This window comes from Cydia amplana, chromosome 2 (assembly GCF_948474715.1).
Source record: "Cydia amplana chromosome 2, ilCydAmpl1.1, whole genome shotgun sequence".
Taxonomy (NCBI): domain Eukaryota; kingdom Metazoa; phylum Arthropoda; class Insecta; order Lepidoptera; family Tortricidae; genus Cydia; species Cydia amplana.
The window spans coordinates 818819-839894 of NC_086070.1; the positions used below are offsets into that span (position 1 = coordinate 818819).

General features: G+C 33.8%; 1 protein-coding gene across 3 annotated transcripts in view; it reads left to right on the forward strand.

The window, feature by feature from the left end:
* Nucleotides 1-236: 236 nt before the first annotated feature.
* Nucleotides 237-21076, forward strand: part of LOC134662003 (choline O-acetyltransferase) — a 28988-nt gene continuing 8148 nt past the window's right edge. For all 3 annotated transcript variants that reach the window (XM_063518241.1, XM_063518242.1, XM_063518243.1), the window contains exons 1-3: nt 237-306; nt 1513-1707; nt 20790-20962. In XM_063518241.1, coding sequence (XP_063374311.1) covers nt 1576-1707; nt 20790-20962 — 305 coding nt within the window. In that variant the 5' untranslated portion in view covers nt 237-306; nt 1513-1575. The remainder of the gene's footprint in view (nt 307-1512; nt 1708-20789; nt 20963-21076) is intronic.

Consider the following 21076-nt stretch of genomic DNA (forward strand, 5'->3'; position numbering starts at 1 on the left):
TTCGTCCGTCTCGCACTTTGGCCGGTTTTTTTCAACGGGTCATTTGACATCGCCCTAACAGTAAACGCAATACATTTCGCGCGCACCAATAAGCACGAACGATATTCAATGCCATATATGGCTGACTGCATGACTGCAGTCATTCCAAGTGCTTGTCTTAACGAATCAACTTGAGATTATTTTATAATTATGTTTTTCAATACATTTTCACAGGTATTTTGTTTGTTACCTACAGGATGGGGCGAGTCGCTGCTGTCTCTGCCGAAGCGATGGCTCAGCCAGCAGGGAGACGAGGACGAATACGAAGTAAGGAGCAGAAGCTAATCTATCTATAGCTATACCTTTAAACGAGCAATTCCTGTATATAACGATTTCTATGATATTTGCTATATGGGAGATTTGGGGAGCGAAAAATCGATCTAGCTAGGTCTTATCTCTGGGAAAACGCGCATTTTTGAGTTTTTATGTTTTCCGAGCAAACCTCGGTCTCCCAGATATTATATTAAATATAGAAGACTGACAACTTCTAAACAAACCTATTTGTCCCGCGCACCTCATGACTTTGTTTTGCTTTTGACTTTTAAAGGGTCCTTTGTGCCTATAAGAGCGCTCAAACACGTCCAAGTCCGGTTATTTACTAGACTCTGCTTGAAAGTCTAATTCACAAAGCTCGATAACTCATAAACACGAGTAAAATCAATAAGATCAAGTTTATAAATAATTGGAATACCAAGAACCTCAAAGACGGGTAAATGTAGCTCTGTTTCTTTCTAAAGAAAACAGATTCTAGGAATAGCTCTCACGTTATGACATAGCTATTATATGTTAAAGGGCATTCAGAATTCCGGAGTTTCTATAATTATCTTATTTCAAATTCAAGGTATAGAATTGTTTCAATGAATAGTCATTAGTTCAGAAAGTTACGGTTGAATCATAAAATTTAATTCTAAGTCATTCTATTCAATATACCTATACCAGCATGAGGTTTTTGCCCCTATAGGGCACTTTATTCTGTGTAATTAAAACATCGTATAAAACAAAGTCCCTCGCCGCGTCTGTCTGTCTGTATGTTCGCGATAAACTCAAAAACTACTGAACGGATCTTCATGCGGTTTTCACTTATCAATAGAATGATTCTTGTGGAATGTTTAAGTGCATAATTTGCTATGATTTTGTGTAACCCGTGCGAAGCCGGGGCGGTTCGCTAGTTATGATATAATTCCCTATAAGCACGCAAAATTACTGCAAATTTTACCACATAAACTGCTTGCTTTTAATGCCTGATGCCTGAATTTAATGTAGAGGTCACCAATTAGTTTCTTCAGGGGTCCTGTTCTTAAAATAAAATGACCATCGCGGTCCGTTTCTCCTTGATTTTATTAATCAAACAAACAAAAAAAAAATTGGTCCGCGGTCCGAATGCGGGCCCGGTCCGCCATTTGATGTCCCCTGACTTAATCTCTTACTTCTGCACGTTCAAGGAGTACCTAAATCTTCAAAACCTGTTTCCAGAATGTGCAGCTCCCGAAGCTGCCCGTCCCAGATCTCCAGGCGACCCTGGAGACCTACGTGGACATGGCTGCGGCCGTGGTCTCCAGCCAGTCACAGCTGGACCACACCAGGACCCTGGCTAAGGCCTTCCTGGAGGACCCGGGCCCGAAGCTGCAGGCGGCGCTGCTGGCCAGGCGGGTGGAGGTGGATAATTGGGTAAGCAATTGAAAATTGAATTGATTCACAAATTTGCAGCTCCCTAACTTACTACACTAGAACATATAGCTTCCCAAACTGACCGGACCGTTTTAGATTTCCAAGCAAGCCAGACAAGACTACGCGTGGACCTTTCTGCTTACCAGCACCAGTCAAATGATGAGAGTAATAATAAGTCAAAAAAAAAATATCTTAATATAGTCCGTTTAAATGGCATAAAGTGTCTTATGTTCTAGAGCAAAAAGTAAAAGCATTTATTTGTAACAACCCTTTTTGACTTAGCAATAAAGTCCAAAATCCGCCATACAAACTGCCACTACTGAAAAGGATAAGACCAATTAAGTCACAGTACGTACATGTTTGCAGACCGAGGGCCCTTATCAGTAGCGTGTTTCCTTTCCGTAATTTTACCCAAAACAACGGCGTCAACGGTATTGTTCGGTCGGCACCATGATAACATTCCTCCCCTCATGCAAGAACAAACCTTTAACCTAAAATGTTCAAGTATTTGTTCATTTTCATCTCTTCGGTAGTGGTCGAAAATCGTGCCTTTCTGACTACTGACACGGCAGTAGGACTGACGGCAAAGAACCCTGTGTTGATGAGGCTTCTGCAAACAGTGGACGCCGCGACCAATGACGAACGGCTGTTGGACATCTCTCTACAACTACTCAAAAGCTTGTGTGTCTGTATGCGTGAAACTTTAAAAGCTAAGCTACATGAAAGTGCATCGTTCAGTGCTGATATGAACTCGCTGCAGGTCGAAGACAGCAACAAAGATCCAAGCAAGAAGGTACTGGACATTTATCAAAATATTTATAATAAAACTTGTTATGATTTAAAAAATGAAGTAGCATCGAAGGTTCATAAAAGCGCTAATATATCCTCAGACGAAGAGAAGGAATTTATGCTAAAAAGCGACTGTGGAAGAACACATATTCAAGCTAATACAAATATTTTTAAGCAAGAGGTCAGAAATCATACCAATGAAACAAGACTTGAATACATTTTATACCAAACTTTTATAAAGACTCGTAGTTACCATAAATTCCGTGCGAGGAAATACAGTTTGTATAAACATACAGAAAAACAGACGCGCGTCCCTGGCAAGCATAATATTATAGTAATACTTACCTTCTATCCAGTTAATGATAGAGGCCACTTAATATCCAACTGTACCAAACTTACCGATGAACTAAACAGTACCTTACACACTCATTCTCCGATAGATATAGACATTATTGATGCTAGATTTGGTCAAAAAGAAAATGTCAGTGAAGAAAGCTTAACGCAAAAGGAAGCTCCGGATTGTGCCTTAAAATCTATCTATACTTTTTTGCTACAAAGTGAACAAAATAATAAGACAAAAGTTTTTAAGTTGATGCATCGTGATAACACTATTAAAGTTTATATTGATGTAACTTCTGAACCTAACCATTCCGATTACACTAAAACATGTTGCAGTACTAAAATTGATGAACCATTGTGTAAAATTGACTTTCCAAATGAAAGTTTTGACTCAAAAGAAATAACCACAAATTCTTATACAACAGAAAATTCTAATCATTTCAAAGACACAATATTAAAAATCAAGTCACTGGTGAAATTGTACGATAAAAGATTGACGAAGAAAAAGTTTAAACGATCAACTACACTAAAAACCTTTATCAAACGAAATAAATTCAAAAGTGATTTAATTAGTGACTATGAAAAACACATGCAAAAAATGGAAACGGTAAATAAATACAGTATTTCCATTCCTTTAAAAAATATGCCTGAATCTAAACTCTTGCCGAACTATACGGCTTCAAAGGAAATATGGATGAACCGTATATTGGATGATGATGTATCCAGTCATGAAAAGGGCGAAAAATGGATAACTGTCAAGAAACAAATAACATCACCTGACCAAAAAGTTACAGTTCCACCAAATGGTATTACTAAAAAGCATGATCGTGTCGTCAACAATGAACCAACTAGTGTATATACTAAATTCAAGAACCATTTGATTTATCCTAGTGAAAGTTATGAAACAACAACGCCAACAGAATTATTGAACATTCAAAAAAAGGAACAGATTATAGGAGAAGCTATTGATTCTCAATCAACTAACTTACACGTAACACAAACACCAGATGTGATTCATCCGCAAATTGACAGTACAACAAGACGAAGATTAACCTATTGGGATCAAACTAATTTATATTTACTCTCGACACCACCAACGACTGAAAAACCATCTGTTCTTGACTCCGAAACCATAATTAGCCCCCTTCTGACTGACTATAGCGATGTTATTTCTACGACATCTAGTTTTCCAATAGAAGATACTTTAGAAATTGTAGTTACAGCAAATAACAAACAAAAAAAGATTTCACTACATGATTTATTTGTAGAACCAAATATAAACGCGATAACCCAAAATCTTCGAACAGCAGGTGAGCTAGTAACTAACAATAATGATAAACATTCAAAAATATCTGTACAACCAAATTCAATGGCTACTCTTTTCAGTATCTGTATATCATTATCCAAAAAAACGCATTCTAAAGAACATACAGATCATCAATTTACTCCAACCAAAATAACGAATATAGCATCTACTATAAGTAAAAGCAGTTATTTTACAGTAAAAGACACTGATATTTTTTCGGATACCACTAATCCCGAAATGCTTTCTAAAGAAACCAATACAGCTGCATCACCAATACCCATAAACTTATTAGAAACAGGACCACAAAGAAATAAAGCAATTAAACTAGTAATTAATGAAACAATAAAAGAAAATGTAGAAGTACTAAATAGAAATCAACCACACACAGAAGGTTTAGTTACATTGAAGCCACAAAGTTATTTACCGACTACCAACGTACATACCACGGTTAGCAATGACACTGATAAAGTCAGTGACCTAACTCAAACACAATCATATGGTACAACTTCATATAATAAACATAACGAAACGTTTGATGGTTACCGTGTTACGAATTATTATAGTGCAGGCTTAGGAACTTTTAACGATTTGAAAGCAAACGTCGGAAATACCCCGTCAGAAATAGAAAACCTTCTTCTTGATAATAATGATATGTCTACGTTAAGTGTTAATTCTATTACTACTGAGATGTCAGACATTTCTACAAAATATATCAATCAAACTAAAATAGATCGCAACATAACCAATCAATTAACGCTACCGGCTTATATCGAAAAAATAAATGAGTTAGACCTTTATACGAAAACTACACTGAACCCAGAGATTAAAAACATGCTTGGTATTACACAAAAAATATTTACACTGAATAGCAAAACAAATAATTTAATCAAATATAGTAATCAAAATAAAACAGACCCGAACTATACCGTAAACAAACAATCAAACAAACCCCTTCCAGACTATGTACGAGACCGAGATAAGTTGGAAAAGGATAACAAAACAAATAACTTTGTCAATAATGAAAGTGTTCCTAAGGGCGATTTTAATTCACAAATGATAAAAAATATTTCGTACATAACAGAAAACGATGATAGTTCGACAAACAAAAACTCTCTCTTTGTAACAGTTTTTAGTGATAATGATAATAAGTACATACAAACCAAGCAAACAAAAATAACAACTGTCACACAAGTTCCTACTACTCTGCAGTTAGGCCAAAAAATTGGTAATTTTAATATCGCCCAAAATCAAAACCTAGACACAATAACTTATCCTATGCAAAACATTACTCTGCCACAACAATTTAAAACGACTCCAGAAATAAAGGATACTAATATACAAAAAGGTGTTAGTACCGACAATTATACTGGACATTTCACGAAAATTGAAAAAGAACAACCAGGTGCAAATGAGTCAACATTAGAAAAATCCCTAGAACGGCTTACAACCAATACAAACTATTTATATGTAACGGATAAATATATTGAAAATACAATTGACTTTGATTACAACATGGAAAACACCCACACAAATATTTTAAACACGAATAAATACAATGCATCAAGCTTAGAATTTGACAATGCAAAAAATAAATATGTCAAATCTTTCAAAATAACACCAACCGAAAACTATACTTTGAAACCTGCACTTTTCAATGAAAGTAACGAAAAAAACAAATTGAATTATTTAAATAACACAGCTACTATAGTTTCTCCGCGTGCTCTGGGGACCAATAGTTATAAAACATTTTTAAAGGACTTTACTGACCAGATCCATCAGATTGGAAGTAAAGCTGAAGGCCTCTTGAACGAAGAGATGAAAAATATTAATTCTGACTATAATCTTACTGTTTTGCCAATGTATCCAAGAATGACAGAATCAAATGGCACAAAAATGTATTTGCAGGATGATAATAATACTGAAAATTATAAAAGTCAACCTTATTCAATTACTGATACTAATTTTCAAACAATAAATGTCATGAAATATAAAACTGTTCATAAAATTGAAAATTCTGTAACAGAGTCTAACATGCGCGACCAAGAAATAAAATTAAACTACATTTTGTTATCAAGCACAGAAAAAACTAAACACTCTACTAACATCCTACAAAAAACTACATCACCAGATACGATGTATTCAATAAATCAAACCAAAGAAGAAATAATGAATACAAAAAAAAATTTGTCTACTTCTTATTTATTTATTCCTCAGCCGATGAATATTACACAAGGGTTGGCCGTAACTTCTCCAGAATATGCGAATATAAGCGGCGTGCCAACAGAGGAAGCGTTAAATACAATTCAATCTGGTGTTGATGAATTTGATACTATTACTAGTCACAATGATGATACAAAAGAAATAATACACAGTACCAATCCATATTCGAATATTGAAAATAAAACCTTTAAACTAGAAAAAAAATATGATGACTATTATACCAACCTTACAAGTGATAATAACGGAAACTCGATAAGTAGTGTAGCACAAAGTATTTATGATCCTACAGTTGAGGTTTCAACACCTTCAAGATTAAATGATGTCAGTTCAATGTTCAATCAACCAAACCAAAATAACCAAAATCAATCCCTAAGTATTCAAATCGGAACTAAATCCGATCCATCGCACCATATCACACTTGGCATTAATTTAAATACTGACAAATTTAATTTAACCGCCAATGCACTAGCCGCTGAGTTAGAAAACAATTTAAATTTATACACAATATTTGACAATTCATCTTACACAACAGGTAAATATGTAATAAGTGAAATCGGAGATGAAATTATTCAATCAAAAGACCTTGACTCTGGAACTATTGAAATAAATAAAGATACGACACCGATAAATATAGCGACCCAAAAAATGTATATCTCTATATCAGAATCAATAAAACATACAGGTGCTTCTAACATGAACTCTTTAAACACAACTTACCCATATATTCAGCTTGAAAGGTTAACAGAGGATACTAATATTCTACTACCAACTGGAAAAAATTACAAAAAAATTGAGTATGACAGCCAAAATAATGTTTTATCAGAAATGGCACCAATCGCAGTTACATCCGCATTAAATGATAATTTTAAAACAGATTTCAGTAAAGACATATTTTACGATACGAAACTATCAAAAAATCAATATACAATAAGTGAAATTGGAGAACAAATCATACAACCAAAAGGCAGCGGCTCCAGCACTTCTCAAATCAGTTTAGACACGATATCGTTAAGTATAGCACCTCAAAACTCCAATAACTCTATAACAGAGACCATAAAATATACTGGTTCTTTTGACATTAACACTTTGAACACCAAATACCGTCCTTTTAAGCTTGAAAGCTCAACTGAGGATACAAATTTCCTACTCGCTGGAAATAAAAGCCTCATAAACGTTTCGTCTGAAATTGGACCAGACTCTGCTACATCCGTGGTTGCTGATAATTTAAACACAAATTTTAGTAAAGTCATAGTATATAATACAAATTCATACACAACGGATCAATATCTAAGAAATGAAAACGGAGGTAAAATAATACAATCAAAAGATGTTGGTGCCAGTATTTTTCAAACATACCTTCCTTTTAAGCTTGAAAGCTCAACTGAGGATACAAATTTTATACTTTCTGGAAATAAAGTCAGGCCAGTCTCTGTTACATCTGTAGTTGCTGATAATTTGAATACCAATTTTAGTAAAGACATATTTTACGATACGAAACCCACAACAAATGAATATACAATAAATGAAATTGGAGGAGAAATCATAAAACCAAAATACAGTGGCTCCAGTACTTTTGAAATCAATGAAGACACGATACCGTTAAGTATAGCAACTCAAGACTTCAATAACTCTGTAACAGAGACCATAACATATAGTAGTTATTTTGATATTAACACTTTAAATACCACATACCCTCCTTTTAAGCTAGAAAGCTCAACTGAGGATACAAACTTCCTACTTGCTGGAAATAAAAGCCTTATTAACGTTTCGTCTGAAATTGGGCCAGACTCTGCTACATCCGTAGTTGCTGATAATTTAAACACAAATTTTAGTAAAGATATAGTATATATTACAAATTCATACACAACGGATCAATATCTAAGAAATGAAAACGGAGGTGAAATAATACAATCAAAAGATGTTGGTGCCAGTATTTTTCAAACATACCCTCTTTTTAAGCTTGAAAGCTCAACTGAGGACACAAATTTTATACTTCCTGGAAATAAAGTCAGGCCAGTCTCTGTTACATCTGTAGTTGCTGATAATTTGAATACCAATTTTAGTAAAGACATATTTTACGATACGAAACCCACAACAAATGAATATACAATAAATGAAATTGGAGGAGAAATCATAAAAACAAAATACAGTGGCTCCAGTACTTTTGAAATCAATGAAGACACGATACCGTTAAGTATATCAACTCAAAACTTCAATAACTCTGTAACAGAGACCATAACATATAGTAGTTATTTTGATATTAACACTTTAAACACCACATACCCTCCTTTTAAGCTAGAAAGCTCAACTGAGGATACAAACTTCCTACTTGCTGGAAATAAAAGCCTTATTAACGTTTCGTCTGAAATTGGGCCAGACTCTGCAACATCCGTAGTTGCTGATAATTTAAACACAAATTTTAATAAAGACATAGTATATAATACAAATTCATACACAACGGATCAATATCTAAGAAATGAAAACGGAGGTGAAATAATACAATCAAAAGATGTTGGTGCCAGTATTTTTCAAACATATCCTCCTTTTAACCTTGAAAGCTCAACTGAGGATACAAATTTTATACTTCCTGGAAATAAAGTCAGGTCAGTTTCTGTTACATCTGTAGTTGCTGATAATTTGAATACCAATTTTAGTAAAGACATATTTTACGATACGAAACCTACAACAAATGAATATACAATAAATGAAATTGGAGGAGAAATCATAAAACCAAAATACAGTGGCTCCAGTACTTTTGAGATCAATGAAGACACGATACCGTTAAGTATAGCAACTCAAAACTTCAATAACTCTGTAACAGAGACCATAACATACAGCAGTTATTTTGATATTAACACTTTAAACACCACATACCCTCCTTTTAAGCTAGAAAGCTCAACTGAGGATACAAACTTCCTACTTGCTGGAAATAAAAGCCTTATTAACGTTACGTCTGAAATTGGGCCAGACTCTGCTACATCCGTAGTTGCTGATAATTTAAACACAAATTTTAGTAAAGGCATATTATATAATACAAATTCATACACAACGGATCAATATCTAAGAAATGAAAACGGAGGTGAAGTAATACAATCAAAAGACGTCGGTGTCAGTATTTTTCAAATCAATAAAGGTACAATACCGATAAGCTTAACAACTCAAAAAAACCATGATTTATTTACAGAGACAATAAAACATACTGATGTTTCTGACATCCATGTTTCAAACATCACACACCCACATATTGAGCTTGAAAGTTTTACTAAAAATACTAATATTCTATTTCGAAATGATAAAATTCACAATAATACTGGAAATAAAAGCCAAATAAAGATTTCGCTTCATGGTGGGTGGGGTAATATAGAATCCAATTTGAGTACAGACATATTTTACAATACAAAACCATACACAATAAATCAATACCCAGTAAATGAAATTATTATTCAATCAAAAGACGGTGATTTTAGGCCATCTGAAATCAACAAAGGCGCAATACCAATCAGTTCTGCAACTCAGAAAATCACTGAACCAATTACAGATGCACTAAAACATTCAAGTGCTTCTGACTTAAACTCTTTCAACAGAACTTACCCTTTTATTAAGCTTGAAAGTTTAACTGGTGATACTAATATTGTAATTCAAAATGACAAAATTTACGAAATTACGGGAAATGATAACCACAGAAACATTTCACCAGAAATTGCGCCCTTCACAATTACATCCGCATTTAATGACACAATGAATCAGTATACGATAAGTGACATTGAAGATGATAGCAATCAATCAAAAAATCATGAATCCAGTACTTTTGAAAGCCATAATACTATGCCGATAAGTAAAGCAAGTCAAAAAAATTATGACTTTATAACAGAGGTAATAAAAAATACTGGTGCTTCTGACATAACTTCTTTAAAAACAACATATCCTTACATAAAGTTTAAAGGTTTAGCTGACGATACTAATAGTCTACCTTCAACTGAGAAAATTTACAAAAATATTGGAAACGCAAGCCATCTAAATGTTTCCCCAAAAACAACGCCCGTTACAGCTATATCTGCTTTGAATATGGATGCCAATTTCACTAAAGTTTACTACACAAAACTAAAAACACCAGATCAATACTCACGGAGCGAAATCAAAGATAAAATAATACAATCACAAAATGATGTCTTCAGTACTTTTGAAATTAATAAAGATACGACACCGGTTTTTCTAGCAACTCAAACAATTAACGACTCTATAGCAGAGGTACTAAAAAAGAATGGTTCTAAAAGTGAAAGTCAAATTAGCATTTCACCAAATACCGAATTAATATTGACATACGCATTTAATGATAACTTGGAAACGGGTTTGGAGAAATACATATTTTACAACACGAAACAAACGGATCAATATCCAAAAAGCAAAATCTCTGAAGACATCATTAAATCAAAAGAGGTCGATCCGATTCAAAAAATTTACAGTTCTATTACAGCAGGAATAAAACAGACTGGGTCTTCTGATATTAACTCTTTTAACTCAACACACTCTCTTAGCCAGCAAGAAAGTACAACGGAAAATACTAATATTCTACTACCAGAGGACAAAATTGACCAAAAACCTGGAAATGAAAGTCAAATAACCATTTCGCCAGAAACTGAGCCGGAAATCACATTCGCATTCAATAATAATTCCGAAACTGGTTTTAGCGTTTTATACACAACATATCCTGAAAGTGAGCGTGAAAGCATAACTGAGAATACTAACATTCTACTTTTAGATGACAAAAATGTCAAAAGCATACGAAATGAAAGCAAAATAAGTATTCCATCCAAAATTGCACCGATTACAATTATACCCGCAGTTGCTGATAAATTAGATACAGATTTTAGTAAATACATATTATACAATACAAAGCCATATTTAGCTAATAATGAGAAGAAAACTCAACACAACGATAGTAATTTTAATGGGTATGATAATAATCCAACTATTAGTCAAAACAGTAAAGGTTCCCAAATTGACGATTATACGTTTGCTAATGTATTTGATGTAAATCCTCCATTAAACGAAGTATTTTACGAAGTCTCAACTATCATGGCGTCAGTAAAAAATAATTCTTATTTTACACAACCTTATTCAGCTACTCAAATTGACACGGTGACAATCGTTCCACTTACAAGTAACAGTTATAATATTCTTACTGATAACGAATCCCACTTGGCAATTTTTTCTGAAGAAAACAATGAGTTACTCACCCAGATATTTACTGATAAACCTAAATTTTCTCCGGCTACCGATTTCGGTAAAAAAACTGATATAAATAATATAACTGAAAGTCCATTTAACACAACACCAGTAAATCCATACAAAAATCATACAGACAGTATGAAAATAACAACTTTAATTAATAATTTTAATACTAAGGAATTCAATTCAAAAGTCGACATAGTGTCAAGCAATTTAGATGACACTACAAGTACAAATATTGAGCTTAATATCGGAAAAGAAAATAAAAAGTCATCAAGTCCAGAATACTCAGTTTCAAATATGATAAACAAGATAAAGAAAATATTAAAAAAAGAACATACATTTTCAAGTGCTTTTGATATAACATTCCCAAAACCAGACTTAAAACAACATAGTCAAAATACTACTAATCCCAATATATCAAAGGTTAATAAAGACATGACTTCAAATAAAGTTGCTGTTCAAACTACGAATGATTTTAAATTTGAGAATTCGTACCCTGCCAAACTAATTATACACACTTTACCTAAAAATAAAACTGATAATATGAATAACATAATTTCCGGGGACAAGGTAAATAACTATAGCAGTATTTTACTGCCAAATATGAACTCAAAGGTATTTTACATATTGAAGAATTCAGGAAACACGATTACAAATACAACTAAACCCTCATTTATAAATACTCTGGGTATTAAAGCACATGTCAGTACCAAAAACGAAACACACTCCTCGAACCCTTATGTAGATCAAACAACCATAATGGGAGTCCGTTCATCCATTGATGATAAATATAATGCATCTAACAATGATACAACACTTTTTACTGAATCATTTCATATATTACAGACTGAAACTAGTGATAAACCTTCAACTGCCAAAACAATTTCAACAAAACCACATATGGCGACTGAAAGCAAACCTAGACAAGAATCAAATACTCTTTTCAAGAGTATAACCGATGGCAATCCTATTATATATGAACTATCATCAAACAAGATACGTTCAACATCAGATTTAAATACAGAACCTCTTAAATTGCCGACTTCTTACGTTGACGCCTATAAATCATCAACCTATAACTTGCATCCAAACATATCAAACTTGCCAAAATATCATTTGGACGAGATTAAAACACCAGTTAGGACCCATAATGATCATATTCCTAGAGTAAATACAAAAACATCAGTAACAAGTTTCAATGTACCATTGTTAAATACAAGCCTTGCTCAAATAATAGATTTGTTAACCACCAGCCCAGATATACCTAAAAATTTGGTTATGTATAACGTTTCTTATAATTTAATGAAACCAATTAAATACGTAATAGTTAAAAATAGCACTGACCATACAAAAGTTCAAGATGTTTTAGTAATTACTAATATGCCCAACAAAACTATAGAAAGTTTTGAACACAACACAAAAGTACGCAATGTTTCTACAGTAAGCTCAGATATGGTAGAATCCTTGACTATGCAAGACTCACAACCATACTTAAATCAAAAGACGTCTTCTACTGCATTTATAAAAAAGACAAATGATTCACCGATGACGACAATGTTTACTGAATTCACTACCGGTACCATCGCTTTTGATTCGCTCACAGATTATCCAAAATACGTTGAAAAAGATAATCTGTCAACTATTAGTATCCACGCACGTAAATCATTACTCACAGACTCATTGAGCACGAAATTTCAAGGCACGTTGCCGTATTCTTTAAAACTACGCGAATATTATACAAATGGTATCCAAGTTCCATTTAAAATTAATGAAAATCAATCAACCATCAAACATGTATATCAAAACGATGGAGATACAATAACAAAAATAAGCACAAATTTACGTCAACCCTTTCTAACCGACAATTTTTCTGATACTCAAGGATCAGGTGACACAAAACCATATACTATCGATTACAGCCTTAATAGCACAGACAACAATGACACATATGTAACAAATAATCAATTGATGGTAAATGAACTGCCAACAGTAGACGATTCATACAAACAATCGCTTTTCAGAGATTTACCTGAACAATTTCCACTAAATACTACACCTTATTCACCAAGTATAAATGAAGATAAAACTGACTATTTGAAACATCAAAATAAGGCTCAAAATAAAACCATAACATTTGGCGAATTCAATGCTACTCAAACACAGTTTGCCAATGAATTTTCTACAAACTCAGAAATTATTAACAACCCTCTATCGAAAAAACAAAATAATAAAGAAATTAACTTCAAAGTAAATGACCATAAAATGGACGTGAAAACACAATTTGAGTGGGAAAACAGTAAAGAAAATAAAAGCAGTACAATATCTAGTGTACCATTGAACTCAAATATATCAGAAAATACGACGGAAATGTACGTGTATGTGAGTGAGAATGAAATAAAACCGCATGAACTAATCAAAACAGATCCTTTAAATAACAAAGACCAGATACATACATCTACTGCGCAATACGAAGAACAGATAAGTTTCACCAAATCTGTTTCTAACTTGAGTCCTTATATACCCGATTATAATTGGAGCCAAGAACTATGGAATTCAAATGCAGTACCAACAACAGACAATGTATTAAATAAAACAACCTTCGAATTCGATGATAATATTCCAAAGAATATTTCACCGAACAGTCGTACCAATGTTTACAATGAAGTATTGAATAAGGAAAATTCCTTATTCAATACTTCAGTGTATCTGCCTCATCAAATCGAGGAAGAATTAATTGACAAATATACAATTATCTCTAAATCTACAGATTCATCGTTAAAAAGTGCACTAAATACGAATATTCCACTTCAGAAAGCCGTGTCGTATATGCCTCTAAAAATAGTAGAGGAAGATAAAAAAATACATAACACAACTCAAATAACTTTGCCATATGTCCACGCATTTTTAGCCTCAAATACATCTGCAGTAACTATTGCTACAAGTTTGAGCAAAAAACCTCATTCTCAAAGTCTAATTAATAATAATGTTACTAGTCAGGACACAGAAGTTACTACAACTGTTAAAACCCCTTTTGAAGATTTATTAAACATGAACAAATCTGAGCCAATCACAGTTAATATTTCATATCACAGTAATAACTTTCAATCGACCAATGTTACATCGGCAGAGCAAATTTATGAAAAATATTACGTTCTAAATAAAATTGATCAAATAATAGCTAAAAAAGATGAAAGTACTACTACCTATCAAAAAATTTCAAACGCAACGAACATCTCTACATCAACTATTATCCCCCATGATACTACAAAAAAATTAGAAAGTACAAGACTTACAATGTCGCCTGAAAATTCTTCATTAAATAATAATACCCTAAACAATGCAAGGATTTCACAAGATCAAATAATAAGCACACTAGCTGTTCCAATAACTATGAAGAAGAATGAAAATCTTATGCATATTTTTAGTAATAAAGAGATAGCAAAAAATAAAGATGATTCAAAAAATATTGATTATGACAATTTATTCACAAAAACAATTTTTATCACGGGTAGAATTGTAAATAATTCTACAAAGGAGAGGGTACTCAAAAATATAGTTAAATCTAAATTTATATTTCACACCAATTTTTCTAAGCACATAAACTTGGTCAAAGCACCAATTTCTTATATTAATAATGTTAGGTTTAGTCAAGACAAGTATGGCACCGAAAAGTCATTCCATTTTAGTACGTATTATAACCAAACAGATCCAATAGATGACACATATAATAAACAAAATAATTATCAGTGGACATCTATCCAACCTACGCATTTTGAATTACTAGCAAGAAGTGGTAATAAAAATAATAATCAGTTAGCAGAAAAAAATAAGCCGAAACACGAAACTACTAAATCAATCGTTTACAACACATATAAAGCTTTAACTGAGGAAGAACTCACCCTGCCACCTGATGTTAGAAAAATTAAAACTACATATTCAACAATTTATACAAAACAAATTAACAGTATAAAATCACTTTTAAATATAAAAGCTAGTAAACCTCGGTCTCAACAAACTAAATTAAACTTTAAGTCCGAAGTTCCTTCAAGAATATTAGATAAATATAAAACAAAAATAAATAGTAATATTGAAGATAGCCTAATAAATGACACTCTTTACAATTTTAATAATAGCACGTATCTCCACCCTATTGAAAAGCTTCCAAAACAAACACAATGGAGATCATTAAATCGTATTCGTATAAAGAGTAGAAAGCGTCCAATCATCATGATTAATACTAATGACTTCCTCTCTTTTCGACGACCGGTCACGACGAAAGGAAATTTCTTTAAAATGGTAAAACCGAACCCTTTACCCGTAACTAAGCATGAGATCAATGTTCCGCCAGTCAGGACACCGGTGCCAAAACGCGTCATATTGAGACCGAAATTCAATTCATTTGAAGATTTTAAAATGAACCCCGTAAGGCGAGTAATGCCAAAGGAAAATAAAATGCCAGATGATCGCGATTTTTATAAAATGGTAAAACCGAACACTTTACCCGTATCTAAGCATGAGATCAATGTTCCGCCAGTCAGGACACCGATGCCCAAACGGGTCATATTGAGACCTAAATTCAATTCATTTGAAGATTTTAAAATGAACCCCGTAAGGCGAGTAATGCCAAAGGAAAACATAATGCCAGATGATCGCGATTTTTATAAAATGGTAAAACCGAACACTTTACCCGTACCTAAGCATGAGATCAATGTTCCGCCAGTCAGGACACCGGTGCCCAAACGGGTCATATTGAGACCGAAATTCAATTCAATTGAAGATTTTAAAATTAACCCCGTAAGGCGAGTAATGCCAAAGGAAAACATAATGCCAGATGATCGCGATTTTTATAAAATGGTAAAACCGAACACTTTACCCGTACCTAAGCATGAGATCAATGTTCCGCCAGTCAGGACACCGGTGCCAAAACGCGTCATATTGAGACCGAAATTCAATTCATTTGAAGATTTTAAAATGAACCCCGTAAGGCGAGTAATGCCAAAGGAAAACATAATGCCAGATGATCGCGATTTTTATAGAAGTAACTTCCAATTTCATCACAAACCTGGCCAATCTTGGAGGGAGAAGATAGACGAAGTGCGAACGAAATTAGAGCCTCGATGTCGTTCAGGTATAGAAAAAGTACGAAAGATAAATTTTGAACCTGTCATAGACGTACCGTATTACATGCCCACTCTTATGAAGCCTTACTTCCTGAGAGATAAAGTGGAATATGTCAGGAGTTATATTCACAACGAAGAGAAGAACAAAGTGAATGGAAGGAGGCATTTTAAGAGTCCCCCAAGAGTGGATAAGTCAGGGGTAACAGTGGATGCTTCGGACGCACAGGAACATATTATGTACTATAGTGCGGAAACGTCTCCAGAACAGACACTATCGCCATCTCCTCAGGTCACTAGGCCAAAGAAAACGATATTCTTTTTGAGTCCAACAGTACCGTATAATCTTTATTTTTAACTCGTTTGTAAGGTTCAAAGGAATACTGAAAAGCCTAAACTAGTGAACAATATTATAGCCGTTATAATAGCCTCTAATTTGACTGAAACAGATGATACTTTGTAGGTAGCTACGTAATTATCACATACCTAATGTAAGTAGGCAATATTACGGTTTAATTTGTTGCATTTATTTAAGCTTCTTTAGTGTTCATTTATATATTAGGTATATAAGATTATGTACATGTATTATACGTATAGATAAATTGTTGTTTTATAAAACTGTTTTACTATATTTTTACTTCTTATTGGTATTGAAAGGGTTAAAACGCCTAATCTGTTCCCTATCCGACCCTACCGACCCACAATAATCTCTTTATCATAATTATCTGTTTCAAGGTCAAACAGAGCTAAAAGTCCAAAACGAGAAAGGTGTAGGCATAGATACCTATGTGTATTTGCAAAACAATGTTCTCATATATCTCTAAAACGACTTAACCGATTTAAATAGTACATATTGCATTCCCTCTCTATCGCACCAATACAACATCGCGCAGTGCGGGCGAGATAGACTAAATGTCAAACGCCAACTCGTCGTAGCTGTGTAGAGTTAGACCAAGATAAGTCTGCAACGATTTTGATAGCACACGCATTGCAAGTGTATGTATATTTAAAAGGTCAAACTTCTATGAAATTATGACGTATAAATAACACTTGCATTGCGTGTGATATCAAAATCGTTGCAGGCTTTTTTTGGTCTAACTCTAGGTAAGTAGCACGAGTAAAATATACGAATAGCATGAATAAATACATCGTGAATACAATGAATTAATACTAGGTAACAATAAATTATTAACTTACATAGCAATGTGACTGCTGCTAGTGCTGCTAAATTAACCTCTTGATGTACCTACCTATGTTCGTGTATGATAAGGTTTGTGACCGAATTTTTAATCAACTTTTTGAATTTTTTGAGAACAATTTTTCTGCTCTGTAAGTACAGCACAACCGAGGTTTGAACCCACAATTTTTGACCGTCATCACACACATGAATCACACTTAAAAGTTGGCGGGCGACTTAGAGCGGTAAGGTCGGTAAGTAAGATGATGCATACAATTTTAACCTAAATTAAATAATGTTTGTAATATTATGACACCTATGACACAAATTAGGCATGTCAACGTCATATGTAATAACTATTGACATAATTATATAAAAAAAACAAGATATATACAGTGTATTACTAAAAGAAATTAAAAACTAGCTTAAATCTAAAATAGGCCCTTGAGGCATTGTACCAAGGATGCTGGCGACAAAAAAAAAACATTACAAAGGAAGTCACATGCTATTTAATGAGTATAGTTTGTCAAAGAACTGCCTCATTTCAAACATAGACAGAGAGAATCATACTATCTTTGTCTTACATTGTCTTACTAGTGTACTAGCACCCAAAGGAGGAAGGATGAGTATAGTTTTTTTGTTGTTATTTACTGACAAATTGGTTTAACCAACATATCCACTCACATGATTCCAGCAACTAGAGTTTCAAGATTGCGCACCTCTAAAATGATCGTCGCAACTCGAGTTGCAAAAGGAGTGTATGCGGTTTTTTATTTATTATCTGTGAAGGGCTGCACAGATACGGTATAAACAATTTTTAAAACACAGACTACCAACGTGACAATATTTAAAAAATGTTTCAACCATATAGACACAACCACAGTATTTCTTATCTATTTTACTTTGCAAGTTGTTCAGGAAGTGCGATGTGTAAAAAGTTGCTGCGTGTTTTAAAATGCCTCAAGTATTCAAATTTAGATATTTCTATTAGTAATGTATATTAAACTACTCCGCGTTTATTGGTCTATTAGTTTAAAACTATATTTTAGACCTACTTAATATTGATGACCAAATAATATCACTTCAAAACAATAGTTCTGTAGATTCTTGACGTGTTTCTTATTTGAATGCCCTACATTTCTAAGATTACTAAATATATCTTGAGCAACCAATAGACATTAAATAGTTCGATTATTAAGTTACATTAATAAACCATAGAATGTATTAAATCACTGTGTATTACACAGGATTAGCGATCAAAACATGTGACGGTAAATTGTAAGTACAAACCCGGCAACTGTGGTTGCTTAAAGCATTTCTGCATATCGTAAGGCATGTGGTGTACTAGACGCGTTGCATACGCGTTTTGGGATTTTTTTTACTACTTACTTATAATTTGTATTTACTAATATTTCTTTGCTATTTACATTGAATAAACTAAATAATTATACGATTAAATAAATAATTAATTAGGTATTACAATTTTAAAGTTCCTATTTCTGTTGAACATCTGCACCGCGCGCTGTTGTGTCTCCACCCTAAATGGGTAGCCATCTTTATTTTTGAGATGGAAGAAGTCAGTTTACCGGCTTATTTACGTTTGTAATCAGTATAATTTTATGTGTTAATAGTTATTATTGGTTTATTGTGCTTAATATGTTGTGAAGTGTGTGTTATGGTGGATGTATTAAACGTGTTAGTGTAGTTATAAGTTAGTTCGGTTGTTGGTGATCGGCAATTATAAAAACACCAAAATTTAGTAGGTACGTAGATACTCTTTTGTTATTTTAAGTTATATAGCTACTATCATCGTTATAATTGCATATGTTATGCATTTTATTTCAAGATTATTAGTGTCTTAAACTGTTTTTTACTATATTTTAGTACTTCAGTGTCTAAATTAGCCACAAAAAAATCATGAACATAATATATAGTTTCACAGCAGATTGAGCAATTCGAAAGTTTCTTATCGGAATTTGAATTAGTTTTACTCGGCAATTTCATAGGTGAGCTATCAAGATATTTAGTACCAATTAAAAGCTTATTAAGTCTTCTTTAAATTGAATACAAATAAAAGATACGTTATCGATTTAGATTTTTAATTAAAAATAGTTTTCTACTATAACGCGGACATTATTTCATTGGGTCAACTTTGTGAATTTTTAATAATTATTTTTATTATAACAGCACAATGCTATAGTAGTAAAATAAATTCTTTGTTTCTTTATCATTAAAAAACCAAAATAATCGTTGCAAATGCTTTAGCAGAAGTAAAGTTATCGATTTTTGAAAATATCATGACACTGTGCCGTCGTATCTGCGAAATGGCAGAGCAGTTCAGGGCACCTTTTGTTAGTGAGTGGATATGTTACTACCTCAAGTGACTAAAAACTAGTGGCCACGCCAATTCCTGGGATTAGTTGCCAAGCAGACCCCAGGCTCCCATGAGCCGTGGCAAAATGTTCAGTGACCAGTGTAGAAAGTAGAGAGTGGGATCGAAATCCAATGAGAGTTGATTAGGAGTTTTATAGTAACTGACATTCGGAACTCCGTAAGCGCGCGATGTTGGAAATGTTAACGCCATTTGTTATAATCTTGTGGCGCTACCACTCAGCGATGACATTAACCTTTTAACCGCCAGACGGCGAAGGAATATGCCGTGCTCCCGACGCCAGGCGATCGCAATTATTTAAGCGAAATTGAACTTTACGGAGTCCCGCGTAAATCCCTATTACATTGGCGAAGTTGTCGGCTGTAGCCGTCGTTGGCGTCCGTGGAAAGACTTTTCGATGACGGCCACAGCCGACTGTGGCGTTCAATGGGTTAATGTCTGTGGGCACTATGTTGTCAATGACAGAGGAGACGCCACAGACCAAATTAATAGATTGACTTATTGTTATAGGTGACTGACTACTGGCTGGACGACATGTACCTGAAGGTACGGCTGCCGCTGCCGATCAACTCCAACCCTGGCATGGTGTTCCCCAGCCGGAAGTTCGCCAAGGTCGACGAGGTCGCCGATCTGGCCGCGCTGTTCATCGACGATCTGCTGGATTACAAGGAGATGCTTGACAGGTACTTGGGGTATTAGGAACAATATTAGCTGGTATTCTTTAGCCAAATTTCACGAAGAGTTCCTGGTGACGTTGTCCATAGACGTGCTGGATTATAGGGAAATACTTGGCGGGT